This window comes from Carassius auratus, chromosome 43 (genome assembly GCF_003368295.1).
Source record: "Carassius auratus strain Wakin chromosome 43, ASM336829v1, whole genome shotgun sequence".
NCBI classification, from domain to species: Eukaryota; Metazoa; Chordata; class Actinopteri; order Cypriniformes; family Cyprinidae; genus Carassius; species Carassius auratus.
The window spans coordinates 4,110,171-4,126,096 of NC_039285.1; the positions used below are offsets into that span (position 1 = coordinate 4,110,171).

Here is a 15,926-nt window from a genome sequence, read left to right on the forward strand (position 1 = left end):
TTAGAGTGTAGCATACTAATTATTAATACAGTGCTTTAAAACCCCTAAATTGTCACTCACATTTTTTAACACAGACGTGAAAGTGCACTATCCGGACTTCAATTTTTATAATTCATGAATTAAAACATTTTGTAACACGATATTGATGTATACTATTTTCATGGTAATGCAATGTCTCATTTTAAAATGGTTTTCAAAGGATCCATTTCGAGATTTTAAGTTTTCGATTCTCATATAATTTCTGATGATTTCTAAAGTATGCTCGAGGAAAAGGCAACGAAGAAGACTTTTTGTGACAAAGGTCAGTACTCCTGTAATCATGTAGATTTGTGAGGTGCACTCTTGTCATAAATTAATCTATAAATGTTCCTACATATTCTTTTTAAAGAAAAAACAGTGGTAAGTAATGTATCTATTTAGAAGTCTTAGACGTTTCCAACGATAGTTTGTCATGATTAGGTTTAGATTTAATTGTAAAATAGTTGGTGACTTGGGCGACATTTAAGTATAATTGTTCAGAATGTGTAGTTTTACTTGTTTACTGGCTAATAATAATAATAAATCTTACCAATTGTAATCGTTCAAAAATATGTAAGTTTACGACAATTCACTATTTAAAAAGTTAACATTAAACACTAAATACCTTTAAAAAATATTTATATTATATGCATTTATATTGTTACGATTAAATCTTAATTAGGCCTAACATATATAAAATATGTTTTGCTGAGATTTGACAAAAATGTTTTGTAAACATCGTTTAGCATCTTTTAACAAATCAACTTTCCTTTGGCAACTTCCCCTGAAAATTAGTTGCAACAATGGTGCAAAAACGCTGCCTGCAAAGTCAAGTCATTTCTTTATTTGGCAGCGAGGAAGCAAATCAGCTGTCTGATAGTTTTCTGATGCAGCCAATGACTAATTTACCGCCACCTACTGTCGGGTTTTTTACATTTCAAGGATCTTTTCAATGTTCTTTTCAAGTAAAAATATTCAACGGTTTAAAAAACAAAAACAACTTATGCATTTGTAACGGTTTAAATGCATCCATGTCCCCTTCGAGTTGATTGAAACCGTGTGAATGCAAAGGTCACTCTCCATAGTACATTTTAAACCGTTTTTTCTTTTGTTGAAAGTCTTTGTTACAGAAGTGGCTCTTAAGCTGACCCAAAGATACAAAAATTGAAGAAAATGTTAAAACCAAACAAGATCTTGACTGCCAAACCATGTAGCTATAGAATAAGTTCTAATATCTGCTACTTTTCCACCAAGAAAATATTTTACTCGAGTAATATTCCAAACGGTGACTTAAGTATTTTCTGGTAATAGATCTATACTTTTCAGTGACTTCAAGTAGCCTACTTCATCCACCACTACTGTTAGAGTTGAAACACACAAAAAAAAAAGCTGTGAAAGTCACACACGTCAGTCAATAATTGCAGACATTTATATATTGTAGACAAAGTACATTATATAAAAACTTACAAATTGTCCTTTTATGAAGAACAAACACGTGGTTATAGTCTCAGTGAATCATTTCCCTCTAGCAGTTGTTAAACGATTTGGCAAAACTAAACAAGACTTTGAGAACAACAGGGAGGTCGTTTATTAGAATCATGTAAAAATAAAACATTCATGCGATGGAAAAGCGAAGACGCCCAGCACAGACGAACAAGTTCACATTGTTGTAACAAAACATCACGTTGACCTCCTCATTGACAGCAGCTGGAGCCGCAGGAATTGCCCTTACACACGCAGCCAGAGGCGCACTTGCTGCAACCAGACGGGCAGCAAGAACAGCAACCTGTGGAGGGAAAAAAAAAATTAAATGAAGCCACCGGATTGAAGAAAATAAAAAAAAAATAAAAAATTAATAAAAAAAAAAATCATCAATATTGGGTTGTGGTTCACGTACTCTTCTTGCAGGTTGTACACTGGCAATTGGTGCACTTGCAGGTGGCACCACAGTTGCAAGCTCCAGCTTAAATAAGATACATAAAAGTTGCATGTTATTGACACACTGGTGGTAAATCTATATAGTAACTAAACTTTAAGCACCCACAAAAATTCAGCATCAATGTGAGTTCACTGAACGATCTGAAACACTTACTCTTGGCGCAATCGCAAGGATCCATTTTTGCCTTAAGAATATCCTTAAAGTGCTCGAAAGTCCCTTTGAGATCTCGCGTCACTCAGTTTGCGAATGAGTTGTTGTGGAAGGTACCAGAGATCTGATCGCGCGCTGGTTTTATACAGCTGGGACTGCACACAGACCGAGTGCAAAAGCCCGCCCGCTCCAGCCTGCACACGGTGACTCATTAATGAAACTGGGTGCAAACTATCAAACAATCAGGAATCACCATTCCCACCTTGTCACATCAATGTGTTATTTATACGATTATATAGCTACCGTTTCCACTCCACTGGCGGAATATTGACAGGGGAGTGTTTATTTGAGTACATAATTCGATGCTTTTGAATGTTATTTTCTTTTTTGGAGGTGAAATATCTTTTTGTTTTTAATCTCCAAGTATTTTGTTAGAATCAAGTAGGACTATAAATAAAAGACCATGCGTTGTCATACTTAGTTTCTGAGCTTCTTAAATGTCTTTAGTTTATAAAAGCAAAGTGATAGGCGACTACCCTATTTAATATTAATATAAGCATATATTTGAACATCAGTAAGTTAGCATTCAAGCAGATACAGGCAGGCTTTAGAAGATGTTCGCGGAGAAACAATTTTAGAATTTATGAAAGCTTTATTTTCTGCCATGTAATAGTTTGTCAACAGTTTGTCCATTTTTGCACACGGCACTAAAGCGAATCTAACTGTGACGTGTGTGCATGAAACTGCACGTGCTCCCCCTGTCTGCACTCGGCGAGGATGCTGGGAAGACTAAACAGAAGAATTGATTTGCACTCGTTTGCTCGCTGGCTGTTGACCAGGAGTATTTTTCCACTACCCATCACTTCATTACAAATGAAATGTAACGAGTGCAGAGAGTCTTTGAATTTTGGGGGATGAAGATAAATCATTCAAACATTAAAATACTAAACAAACGAGCATTTATAAAAGTTATGCACACTCAACAAAGTACAGTCGTGGCCAAAAGTTTTGAGAATTACATTTCAAAAAGTTTGCTACTGAACTGCTTTTAGATCTTTGTTTCAGTTGTTTCTGTGATGTACTGAAATATAATTACAAGCACTTTATACGTTTCAAAGGCTTTTATCGACAATTAAATGACATTTATGCAAAGAATCAGTATTTGCAGTGTTGGCCCTTCTTTTTCAGGACCTCTGCAATTCGACTGGGCATGCTCTCAATCAACTTCTGGGCCAAAGCCTGACTGATAGCAACCCATTCTTTCATAATCACTTCTTGGAGTTTGTCAGAATTAGTGGGTTTTTGTTTGTCCACCTGCCTCTTGAGGATTGACCACAAGTTCTCAATGGGATTAAGATCTGGGGAGTTTCCAGGCCATGGACCCAAAATTTCAACATTCTGGTCCCTGAGCCACTTAGTTATCTCGTTTGCCTTATGGCATGGTGCTCCACCGTGCTGGAAAATGCATTGTTCTTCACAAAACTGTTGTTGGACTGTTGGAAGACGTTGCTGTTGGAGGGTGTTTTGGTACCATTCTTTATTCATGGCTGTGTTTTTGGGCAGAATTGCGAGTGAGCCCACTCCCTTGGATGAGAAACAACCACACACATGAATGGTGTCAGGATGCTTTACTGTTGGCATGACACAGGACTGACCTTTTCTTCTCGGGATAAGCCTTTTTCCAGTTGCCCCAAACAATCAGAAAGGGGCTTCATCTGAGAATATGACTTTGCCCCAGTCCCCAGCAGTCCATTCACTATACTTTCTGCAGAAGATCAATCTGTCCCTGATGTTGTTTTTGGAGAGAAGTGGCTTCTTTGCTGCCCTTCTTGACACCAGGCCATCTTCCGAAAGTCTTCGCCTCACTGTGCGTGCAGATGCGCTCACAGCTGCCTGCTGCCATTCCTGAACAAGCTTTGCACTGGTGGCACTCCGATCCCTCAGCTGAATCGTCTTTAGGAGACGATCCTGGCGCTTGCTGGACTTTCTTGGATGCCCTGAAGCCTTCTTTACAAGACTTGAACCTCTTTCCTTGAAGTTCTTGATGATCCTATAAATTGTTGATTCAGGTGCAATCTTAGTAGCTACAATATCCTTGACCGTGAAGCCATTTTTATGCAACTCAATGATGGCTGCACGCGTTTCTTTGCAGGTCACCATGGTTGACAATGGAAGAACAATGATTTCTTCTTCTTCTTTTGTTTTTTTAGGGCGGTTGGCAAACCAACTTAATGGTGCATTACTGCCACCGACTGGGCTGGAGTGTGAATCAGGAGATATTGGATCTTAAAAAAAATAAAAAAATAAAATGTTAAATCCTACTGGCTTAGTCTGTGTCTCTAAGAAACTTAATAACAAATTGATGAATGTTACTGGATGCTTTCCCTAATAAACCTTGCATTGATCTTGCATATGCTTTAATGAATGTTTTAGCTTCAGATTTACTATATGGAACTTGTAATATTCTATTGTGTTTCAGTGTTTGTTTTGCAAGTTTATCAACCTCCTCATTCCCTTTCACTCCAACATGTGCAGGTATCCAGAGAAACCTGATTTTTAAATCCTTTGCATTTAACTTATGCAAAACCATACACATTTTATGAATTATATAATTATTTTTATGCTTTCTAAAGCTGAATAACTATCAGATATAATCACTGAGTTATTTAACTCATTTCCCTCTACCCATTCCAAGGCCAACAAAATTGCAACCAGCTCTGTTGTGTATACTGATAAATTATCGGTTATTCTTTCCTGACATATTACCCCATTCTTTGGAATATATACTGCTGATCCAGCGTGTCCTGTCTTTGGATCCTTAGCACCATCTGTAAATATGAATGTATAGTCAGAGAAATGCATATCCAGATAAGATTTAACAATATCCCTCACTGCTACTTCCTTTGACTTACTTTTTATTTCCTTATGAATGCCTAAATCTACATCTGGTATAGGGAAAACCATGGTGGAATAGGAGGGACTGAAACCGTTGGACAGTACTGTAATTTATGTAACCCAATATTCTCAGCTTTCGCATAGCCAATCCACCCCAAACTTTTGTAATTGGACTTTCCATGTTCCCAGCAATCTTTTACAGTTTTTTTCAACTGCTTACACACAAAATTATTACTTGTCACACAATTTCTAAAACCTGACACTCAAACACCAGAACCATACACTAAATCTGCAAAACCATACACAAATTTTTGGCCTTTTACTCAGTTTTCAATTCCGTTAAACACTTTTTGCAGAACACAACACACAATTTTCCATGCAACACACAAAAATCTGACAGGAAGTGTCTTGATTTCCTTTTATAAACACAACCAATAAAAATGCCACACTTATTCATCAGTGCCTCACACTAACTCCTCACATGTGCAAACACTTGTTGCTTTACTTAACAACAACCAATCATAACTATAATAGTGGTCTATAAATAGGCCAAATGTCAAGTAATAGCTTTTGGACAATGGATGCAAACAATGCAGACAGAGTAAGAGGAGTTGGAGGGAGAGCCAGAGGACGAGTTCGACTAAGAGGAGTTGGAAGGGGAGCAAGGGGAGGAAGAGGACGAGTCAGAAATGGAGGAGGACAAGGAAAAAGAAGAGTGGTCTCGAATGAGATTAGGGCTACAGTAGTCGATCATTTTTTTTTATTTATTTTTTTTCCCTGGCTTGTCATGGCCCCCTATTATAAGCTTTAGATAGCTTCTTTGGGGACCAGTTCACATGCATGCTCATCTTAAGTTTATATGAATATATGTATGTGTAAAAAATGTGAATAAACTTCTTCTTCTTCTTCTTCTTCTTCTTCTAGATGTGATATACCATGGTTTAACAATGAGATAATTTGAGTAGATTTACTGTGGCTGGTATAATTCAAACCTTTAGAAATGAGAACCGGTATGTAACAATGTAATGTACACATGTTCTAATGTACACATAATGGCTTTCTTACCATAACAAACAATAGGCCTATACTTTACAGTAATAAAAATATTTTACTGTAGTACCCTTGCATTCATTTACTACAGTGCATTGCATTGGTCACAGTTTGGTAAGGTATCAAGAGAGAATATAGCATGTGACGTGGATGACGTATGTTGACCGGACCTAGCCCGGAGGAGAGATGGAGCCTAGATACACCCAACCATCTCCACATGCAAGCACACACACATTATGTTTGGTTTTACACTACATGCTACAACACTACATATTTGTGATGTATTTTTATTTTCAAACTGTGTACACTAATACTACATTTACAACCACAAAAAGCAAAAAAATTAAGTTTGGTTTCAATTTTGCTTTTGTTTTTACATTATATATATTCAACAGCTCTCTCCAAATTACATTCAATCATGTACATGTGAGCTTTTAAAAGAAGAGCTTTAGGTTTTGAATAACAGTGTGTATATGACATAACCAAAAATAAAACATTATGGTAAAGGTGTTTACAACGTAAGACCAATGTTTGCTTTTGAAATATGTTTGTGATATTTTGACTGTGGTGTTTCATTTTGAAAGAGTTGTGAGGCATTTTGCATCTTGTGTGTTCAATTCTTGAATTTGTGTGTTAAGTTTTGAAAAAAAGAGGAACACTTTGGAAAATGTGTGTAAGCAGTTGAAAAAAAAATGTAATATTTTTGCACTCCTTACCTCTCCAATTTCCAATAGTCTGGCTGGCTGCAGATACGATGCACTCTCAGCCGAGCATGAGCTTTGAGGACATGCACGCTGAGGCTGGTGGTTTAGGTCACGACTTGGATTTATATAAAATAACTCAAATACATTGTTGAACATCAACACTAATATTGTTCAATTACTTTGCATATATACCTATGTAGATGGTCCGCATATTGGCAAAATATGTTACTAATTTATAGTAATACCTTATTAAAAACGTATAGTTTTTTTTTCCTTGTACACATTCTTCAGGCATGAAAATAATTGAGCTAAGACAATTATATAATAATTAAATTGAAACTGAATATATATATATAAGCACCTGCTTATATCCCTTCTTTGCACAATGAAAAATATATGTATAAACCATTTTATAATTAATTATTTAATCATCAATTAACAAGTTAATGTGTAATAGTCACATTCAATGTTAATATGCTTTCCAAAACTGACACAATAAAATAACTCAACACACAGCAGTTGGTGATTGCTGACTTTGGTAAATAATAAAACATAAAAAAATGTGCATTGTGTTTGAGTTTTTCACAGTTGCTGTTGTTGAATTATTTTAATACATAAATACAATAAATTAAATACTGACTATACTCTTCAAATCTAAAGTCATTACATAAAAAAAAAAAAATAAACCACTGTTTTTCAGTTTTGTTTAATGCATGTTTTCCACCACATTCTCTAAAAATGTATGCATGTCTTACATAAATTGAAAAACAAATTATCAGTGGCTCTAAAATTAATTCTGCACAGAAAAACCATTCCAAGGTCTCAGCAGCTTCTTCATCATCCACAGTATAAGAGGAAGCTAAACCGATCCCAGAAGATCCCCAGAGGTTTCATCTACCTAAAAAAATATATATAAATTCTGAATTTAAGCCGTTCCCTTTAATTCTTGATGCCAAGGTGCCCGCTTTTATTATGGCCCGCTCTGTTAATTCAAATCAGGATTCCTGCGCGTGCTCACGGCACATCCTGAAAACAATCCTCTCCAATTCATGGGCATTTGTATGTCCTGCTAGGGAACAGTCTGGTACACCACCTGGCAGGGAACAATTAAGCTAGCGGCTGTGGTAAGACAATTTTCAATTTAATACAGTTTATAAGGTTATTGCCTTGAATGCAATATCAATATAAATATACCTCCCAGAGCAATATAAAAAGTGGTTCTGCAAGAATTCTGTGTAACTTAACTTAGCTACGCAGAGTTAGCACACATAGCCAGCGCATAGAAAATACCGGCTAACACTAGATAGCATGTAAATTATTCGTTTTAAATCCAAATTACGTGGCATAGTTAGTATGTTCAAGTAGAAAAATAAAGTTAAAGTTCATTAAAAAAAAACAAATAAAAACTGGTGAGCAGACTTGTAAACGAAAAGGATTAGCAAGAATAACATGCTAGCAAAAGTGGCTTCATAATGCCGTGACAAGCTGCCCACTGTTGCTAGGCAACGGAAGCCCTATGGGGCGAGAGGCTCAGTAAGCTGTTTATTCTATTACCCAGACAGAAAGGGAAGATGGCACTACTAAAGCTTGAATACAGTCAGCTGCTTGGATGTCTCATCCTCCTTCTTTACCAAAATAGACATTTCAGTTCATATATATGAGTTCTATTTTAAGTAAACGATTGTTTTGTTGACAGGGACGAATCAGAGTGACATTACTGCACAGTGTTGAGCAGCAGATGTTCAGATGAATGCCTTTAGCTAATAGAGCTGATATACAGCACTTGTCCCTGGTTAAACCTTTAGCATGGACCTATGGAATACATCAATCATTTTTTTCATAACTACTGACAAAAGCTGTTTTACGTCATGCTACCCTGATGATTGCTTTTTTACCCCGTAGTAATTTGCTTCTTTTTTTCATTATACTGTAAATTGACATAACTATAAAGCCAAACAATTTACTCATAAAAAATGAATAGAAGAAATGAAAAAAATGTGTGTGTGTGTGTGTTATTTTACAATAATGCTGCATCATTGATGGTTGATAGTTTTTTTTTTTTTTTTTGCAGTTAATGCTATGAATGTTAACCGAGCCATTGTTATAACATGTTTATGGTGGTTTCACTTTCATTTTTATTATTTTTTTGTCTTTGTAACAGATCTGTTCTTGCTGTCGTGCCACCATGTTAGTGCCCATTTTTACTCTTAAACTTAATCATAAAATTAACCCTCGAATGGTTGCCATTGGAAAATATGATGGGATACACCCATGCCTCACGGCAGCCACACAAGCAGGGAAGGTAAGTTAAAAGTATTGAATTATATTATGTAACAATATATTATATTGTAATACTCATTGTAATAGTTATTCTCCCTTGGTGTCAAGAATATTCATGCAGAAAGCTTGTTTTCTTCTATAAGAAGCAACATTTTTTTTCTTTGACAGTATTTTCTCATCTTTGCAGCAAAGCCTGATCTCAGTAGTGCTTTGGTTGTTGTATTTTATTACAATGGACTTCATAGTGCTCTTAACTGTGCCAATGTTTCTGTAGTCTTCAGCTTTCCCCACTAACAACGTTGTTTTTCATTTTGACAAGCAGCTCCTGTGTTTATATTCTGAGTTTATATTTCGCAATTCTGAAAAAAGTCACAATTGTGAGATATAAACTCATAATTGGGAATAAAAAGCTTTAATAGTATCTTCTACATAATATACCTATTTGTGTTTTTCCATACATTACCATCAAGTCTAACTTCTAAACCCATGCAGGTTTTTATCCATAACCCTCACACTCGAGGCCAGAGACCAGCAGCCCACCGACTGAGTCAGAGTAGGCAGGACTCCGATATCTCACTCCTCAATATCAACCAGGCAGTCAGCTGTCTCACGGCTGGGACTCTGGGACCCAACACCACAGGACACACACTGCTTGTAGGCTCTCAGACCAACCTGTTGGCCTACGATGTGCATGACAACACTGACATCTTTTACAAGGAGGTAAGCCAAGGTGAATAGGCATGTCTCATATACAATATACAGCAAAATTTCTATTTTTCAATTTCTTTAATTTAGAGTGGATTTCTAATGTCACTGATATCAGAAGATTAATAGATAGATTAATATGAGTGGTTCTTATCCAAGTAAGACAGAAATGTTTGTCACATGCTTATTCTATAACAGGTGACTGATGGGGCCAATGCCATTGTTCTGGGGAAACTAGGAGATATCCAATCCCCCCTCGCCATTATTGGAGGAAATTGTGCTCTGCAAGGCTTTGACTTTGAGGGAAATGACCAGTTCTGGACGGTAAGATTAATTCACTTTCCTCTTTACAAAATGTATTTGACCAAAAAAAGGATATTTATAGATAAACCTTTTTTTTTTTTTTAAAAGGTCACTGGTGATAATGTACGATCACTTGTGCTTTGTGACTTTACTGCAGATGGCAAGAATGAGGTGAGCCATTACACTTTTCATTTTCATTTCATAATGGCAAGTTTTGTAAGTTATTATAAACCACTGCTTTTATAAATTGACGATGCATCCCATCTTTCCAGCTGCTTGTTGGCTCAGAGGACTTCAGGGTGTTCAGAGAAGATGAACTAGTGACTGAGATGGCAGAAAATGAGGTATGAGTTATGAAAATTAGGGATGCACGATATTGGATTTTGGCCGATATTCGATATGCCGATATTTTCAAAATAATTTTGGCCGATGCCGATACCGATATCGATATATATACAAATATATACTGATATATTTAAACTTTAATTTTACTGAAGAGAAATCCATGTATCTCTTCTGTACTGATTCTACCATAAATGTATTATTTTACAAATGTAGACAGACATTCACATCTGAAAAACAGGTCAATTATTTCACTTGGAGAATATCGGTTTGGCTCATCGGCAGAAATAGTCATATCGGCCGATACCGATAATGGTCATTTTAAGCTTTTATCGGCCGATACCGATATTATCGTGCATCCCTAATGAAAATAGTCTGAGACATTGCTGCTTGATAATTGGGCAATTTTTGGTGATTTGTTTTCTTATGGATATGGTTATGGCTTATGGTTTTTGCTTTCTGTGGGAATTCTTTTCTTATGTATAAAGTCTGTTCCTTTCAGACAGTCACGTCGCTTTGTCACATGCACGGCAGCAGGTTTGGTTATGCTCTGGCCAATGGCACAGTCGGAGTATATGACCGAACTGCCCGCTACTGGAGGATCAAGGTAGTACATCGTGCTCCATTCAAAACTTAACCTGAATCAGCCATTTTTGCTAAACGAGCATGATCGTTCATTATCATAAATGAGTTGGAAACAAATTGTATTGATATAGTGTCTTACTTTTTTCTTACAGTCTAAAAATCACGCTATGAGTATTCATGCCTTTGATCTTAATGCCGATGGTGTTGTTGAGCTCATAACTGGGTGGTCCAATGGAAAGGTCAGTCTTTTAGCAATGACACTCGCATTTTCCTTAACAAGGTTTTTACAGTACTGTTCACATGAGATGATTCCCTGTCTAGATTGACGCTCGCAGTGATCGCACTGGTGAAGTGATCTTCAAGGATAACTTCTCGTCCTCTGTGGCTGGGGTTGTTGAAGGAGACTACCGTATGGATGGACAGATCCAGCTTATATGCAGCTCTGTGGAGGGAGAAGGTGACTTGACAGGACGTTTTTGTAAATGCATGTTGAGGATTGGCTCATCAAATGTATGTGTCATCCTGCAGTACGTGGCTATCTGCCTGCCAGTAAGGAGATGAAGGGAAACCTAATGGATGCAAGTGTAGAACAAGACCTGATCAGGGAGTTGAGCCAACGTAAACAGAACTTGATACTGGAATTACGAAACTATGAGGAAAATGCCAAGGTCATACATGTAGTTGTTTAGTTAAAATGTTATTGATGGACATTGATGTTCTGTAGGCTCTTCCTGGTGTTTTGCAGGGGGAATCTAAGAAGGGTGTAATTCCAGCCAACACACAGCTCCAGACAGCCTTGTCTGTACGGAGAGCCACAGAGAGCCAGAGAGCACACATACGATGCCCTGGAGACATGAAGTTTTAAATTAAAAAAAATGTCACATTCTTGGTGCTGCCCTCCTTCAGAAACCATCATTAGAGCCGTGCTGATATTTGCTGAAGGGATTTTTGAAGGCGAGAGTCATGTTGTTCATCCTAGCATTCAAAATCTCTCCGGCTGTGTCCGTGTCCCAATCATTCCTCCAAAAGACATTCCAGTGGACCTTCACATTAAAGCCTTTGTGGGAGGCAAGACAAGGTACACACATGCAGAATATCATCACGACGACTGACAAACTTAACTATATGGATTACATTTTGAGGATTCATTGCTTGAATACTTAGTGGTTATTTTAAGTTTAAAATGAAGGTATCATGTAAAAGTGAATAGTTTTTTCCTTTTTCTCTCTTCTTCCCCATTTACTCCAGTACACAGTTCCATGTATTTGAGATCACACGTCAGCTTCCTCGCTTCTCCATGTACGACCTTAACACTGACCCCTCAGCAACACAACCCACAGGAAAAGTCACATTCAACCTCAATGACAGACCACAGAGGGTAAAAGGACACACTCTGTGTGCATTACAAAACAAATCTCTATTTATTGATGAAATGTTAAATATGAGGCATGCATCTGTCTGCAGGTGGTCATGTGGCTAAACCAGAACTTTCTGCTGCCCGAGGGCATTGACAGCCCAGACATCACCTTTACAATACTGCGTGCAGGAGGTCTCCTGAACATTAACATGCAGCCTAGTGGAGAGGTGTTTTTATTGTGTGTGTTTGTCACTATTTCTGAGCTACTTTCTCTTCATTATTCCAAAATCTTCAACTTGATTCTACCTCGTCAGATCACGCTGAGAGCAGATGACATTGACCTGGCAGGAGATCTGATCCAGTCTCTTGCCTCTTTTCTGGCCATAGAAGACTTACAAGCTGAAGCTGACTTTCCTGTCTACTTCAAGGAGCTACGAGCCACACTCACCGAGGTTAGGAAGAGCAGCATCAGATTTCTGAAAGTATTTTGTAGCTGTAAATAACCTTTTACGTTTTCTAGGTGGATGAGTTTCACTCAGTGCATCAAAAGCTCACAGCAGCAATGGCAGATCATTCCAACTATATAAGAAATATGCTGGTGCAGGCAGAAGATGCCAGACTCATGGGTGATTGGTGAGCATCCCTAGTTTGATTAATCAGTCCTCTTGCTTTCTCAGATAAATGTAGGCACAGAAATAATACTCTTGTTTCCTAGGAGAAACACGAAGAAACGCTACATTGAACTGTATGACCTCAACAGAGATCTGATTAATGAATATAAAATCAGATCTAATAATCACAATGCCCTACTTGCCCGGCTAAAATCGGTTAACCAGGCCATCCAAAGAGCAGGGAGATTGAGAGGTGGGTGGATTTTTCTGAGATGACACATGTACGATAGCCAATTAGTGTTCATAGTTCATAGGAATGTGCATCTGGAGGGCAAAACAATGCTTTCCTCTGCAGTTATTTGTGCCAAATGTATTTATCATATATATTTTTCAGTGGGAAAACCCAAAACTCAGGTTATCACTGCCTGTCGGGATGCCATCAAGAACAACAACATCAATGCTCTTTTCAAGATCATGAGAGCAGGGACTGCCTTGTCATGAGGAAGATCTGGTCCTAAATGACCTTCAAGCACAAATGTCTGGAATATCAGAGCACAGAGACCCCAAAACTGGCTTGGAAAGTTCCCAGTAACCTGGTGGAAAATTAAAAGCCTGCATGAGGGGATAGATATGGGATCCAGCCCTCACTGGCAGCAGTTTTGTGTTAGAGGAATAACTGGGTTAAAGAGACTTTATTTTGTGTACCAAGGCAGTGTGTGTGTGTGTGTTTGTGTGTATAAAACCACTACTATTATATCTGTATACAAGCAAGATCTTAATTAAATTATTATATAAATCATACTCCGACATATCTTACAGAATAGGAAATTGATTTTAAGGACTTATAAATATAACTGCAAAATAGAAGCTTAAATGTTGCATGAATTTTATTTTTTGGAGGCAAAATTTAACAAAACATATTTCTGTTAATTTATTTTGTAATTTTACATTGCAGTTCCTACAAAGGCTGTGAGAAAATCCAAATACTTCATCAAAGGTCAAATCTCAGAAAGAACATTGCAAAGCAAAGTCTAAATTTGGCTAGCCCTCAACGACAGAAATCCTGCTTTCAACACGTTTCCTTCACCTTCAAATGAAAGATCAACAGGACTTCAAGCTGCTAATCGATCAACCAACAAAGTGTTCTGGACCAGAAGTAGCCCCTTACATGCCGATCGTCATAAAATCAGTAGCAACTGACTTTGACAAACGTCAGGTTGTTCGACGCACATGGGGATGAGAAGGTGTGTTCCAGAAAAATATGAACGTCAAGAGATTTTTTCTTCTCGGTGTGCCCCAATATCAAACAGTGCTCCAGTTATGGGACAAACTGTTGGGATATGAGAGTCACGCTTTTAGTGAGAAACTGCTGTGGGACTTTGAAGACACCTTCTTCAACTTGAAGCTAAAAGAAATCCACTTCATTCAGTGGATCAATGTGAGCTGTCCCAAAGTAAAGTTTATTTTTAAGGGTGATGCAGATGTTTATGTGAACATTGACAATATCCTGGAGATGCTTGAGGGTCAAGAGATCAATAAGGATCTCTTTGTTGGTGACATCATTGTCCGTGCTTCTACAGAGAGCTGATGGTTGTGCACGGCTTGACTGTCCCACAGATGTGGCTCATGTTGAACCTTCTGCATGACCCTAACCTTCAGTGTCACAGCAGTCAAGATCCCACGGTTTTTCCCTTTCAGACTTCCATCCGTGATTGTTTATTTGAGGATGTTGGACTGCTCTTTTCCATACAAAGTAAACATGTAATGTCCATCAGCTTTCATACTCTTGAAAATGAGTCATTATTCACTGAAAATCTCTTTCAAGCCAGGACTCGGCAGCAAACCCGGAGTGATCAGCATTGACACATGCAATATATAAATGTATCTTAAAATTTCAGGTTTGGAACAGCATGAGGATGAGTAAAAGATGACAAAAAATGTATTTTGCGGTGAACTACCATCTAAAAGACTGTTTAAAAAAATAGCAAAACTCATATGAAACCTAAGATTGCAAAAGCTTTTGTAGATGGATCTTTAAAAATGATCTTTGTAAACAATTAGTTTTAATGGTTGTATCATTGACTCAAACTATACTAGACTGTAGCAAAATGATAAATATGTTGCTGTATAGGAATCCCAAGGAAATCAAATCAGACACATTTTGTGTGCACAAAATGAACACTAATGTTATCTTGACTGATGTTCTCATGCATCAAAAAGTACTGGGTTCTATATCTTAGCACAGTCTATTACTGTTTATATTCTTTATTAGAAAAATGTCACTATTTATCAAACGGAACACTTTTCTTCCCCTTTGATTAGTGTGCTGTATTGTTTTGGATGATCTGCTGTCTGCTGAATTAAATGATTGAATTTGAAAAGTAGCCTGCTGTGAACATGAACATACTACTACACTGTTTTATAAAAGATGTTTTTTAAAAAAAAGACAAAGTATGCGTCCATTCTTTCCCCCTATATTTATTACATCCATTCTTTAAATATTTATTTGTTGTTGAACACACGAAGAGTTTGTGAAAAAAAATTAGCAATTTAAAAAAATGTATAATGCTTTCAGTAGATTCAACGAAACTAAAATCCAATGGTCACAGCATTGTTGCACCATTCTGAGCTACTGACAAACATATACCAGATCATTCCAATTTATTATCCATCAATCCAACGATTATTGCTTTAAAAACAAACAAAGAAACAACACAAAATGCCTGATAATGCTTATCATCCACATACATGTTCCTTAAATCTACAGAAGTAAAAATATCTGAGATACAAAACACTACATTGCAATCAATTTGATGCACACTTTTTAATCGAGGATAAGACCCATTTCCAGAAATGGGTTGAATCCACAAAAAATAATCACTTTGGAGGATGGGGAAAAACATACGATATAGAGGGACACAATACATAGCATTAATATGCACATTACACTGTATGGAGTTTGTCCTTTTCTAATTACAATCCTCAGG

The 15,926-nt window shown here is 37.1% G+C and overlaps 2 protein-coding genes and 1 pseudogene across 2 annotated transcripts; 2 read left to right on the top strand and 1 right to left on the bottom strand.

Annotated features, from left to right (window-relative positions):
* Nucleotides 1-1,425: 1,425 nt before the first annotated feature.
* mt2 (metallothionein 2) lies at nt 1,426-2,271 on the bottom strand. Its single transcript, XM_026230631.1, has 3 exons — nt 2,111-2,271; nt 1,916-1,981; nt 1,426-1,804 (listed from the first exon to the last, which is right to left on the bottom strand). The coding sequence occupies exons 1-3, from the start codon at nt 2,133-2,135 to the stop codon at nt 1,713-1,715; spliced, it is 183 nt and encodes a 60-aa protein (XP_026086416.1). The 5' UTR covers nt 2,136-2,271; the 3' UTR covers nt 1,426-1,712.
* A 5,211-nt stretch (nt 2,272-7,482) lies between these two features.
* LOC113061488 (Bardet-Biedl syndrome 2 protein homolog) lies at nt 7,483-13,736 on the top strand. The gene is made up of 18 exons (XM_026230634.1): nt 7,483-7,880; nt 8,918-9,058; nt 9,529-9,756; nt 9,940-10,065; nt 10,153-10,215; nt 10,317-10,388; nt 10,889-10,993; nt 11,124-11,210; nt 11,293-11,428; nt 11,500-11,639; nt 11,696-11,825; nt 11,869-12,049; nt 12,220-12,349; nt 12,436-12,555; nt 12,643-12,780; nt 12,849-12,961; nt 13,044-13,192; nt 13,334-13,736. Exons 2-18 carry the CDS (start codon nt 8,942-8,944, stop codon nt 13,438-13,440), a joined length of 2,142 nt encoding a protein of 713 aa, XP_026086419.1. The 5' UTR covers nt 7,483-7,880; nt 8,918-8,941; the 3' UTR covers nt 13,441-13,736.
* LOC113061214 (UDP-GlcNAc:betaGal beta-1,3-N-acetylglucosaminyltransferase 9-like) lies at nt 13,458-14,656 on the top strand (annotated as a pseudogene).
* Nucleotides 14,657-15,926: the final 1,270 nt, after the last annotated feature.

Excerpts from the sequence above, each read along its gene's own strand:
- mt2 (XM_026230631.1), bottom strand. The coding sequence starts at position 2,135 with ATGGATCCTTGCGATTGCGCCAAGA. Across the intron at positions 1,982-2,110 it reads TCCTTGCGATTGCGCCAAGA|CTGGAGCTTGCAACTGTGGT; the intron begins GTAAGTGTTTCA and ends ATCTTATTTAAG. Across the intron at positions 1,805-1,915 it reads GTGTACAACCTGCAAGAAGA|GTTGCTGTTCTTGCTGCCCG; the intron begins GTACGTGAACCA and ends TTCCCTCCACAG.
- LOC113061488 (XM_026230634.1), top strand. The coding sequence starts at position 8,942 with ATGTTAGTGCCCATTTTTACTCTTAAACTTAATCATAAAATTAACCCT. Across the intron at positions 11,429-11,499 it reads CAGCTCTGTGGAGGGAGAAG|TACGTGGCTATCTGCCTGCC; the intron begins GTGACTTGACAG and ends GTCATCCTGCAG. Across the intron at positions 12,050-12,219 it reads TTTGTGGGAGGCAAGACAAG|TACACAGTTCCATGTATTTG; the intron begins GTACACACATGC and ends CATTTACTCCAG.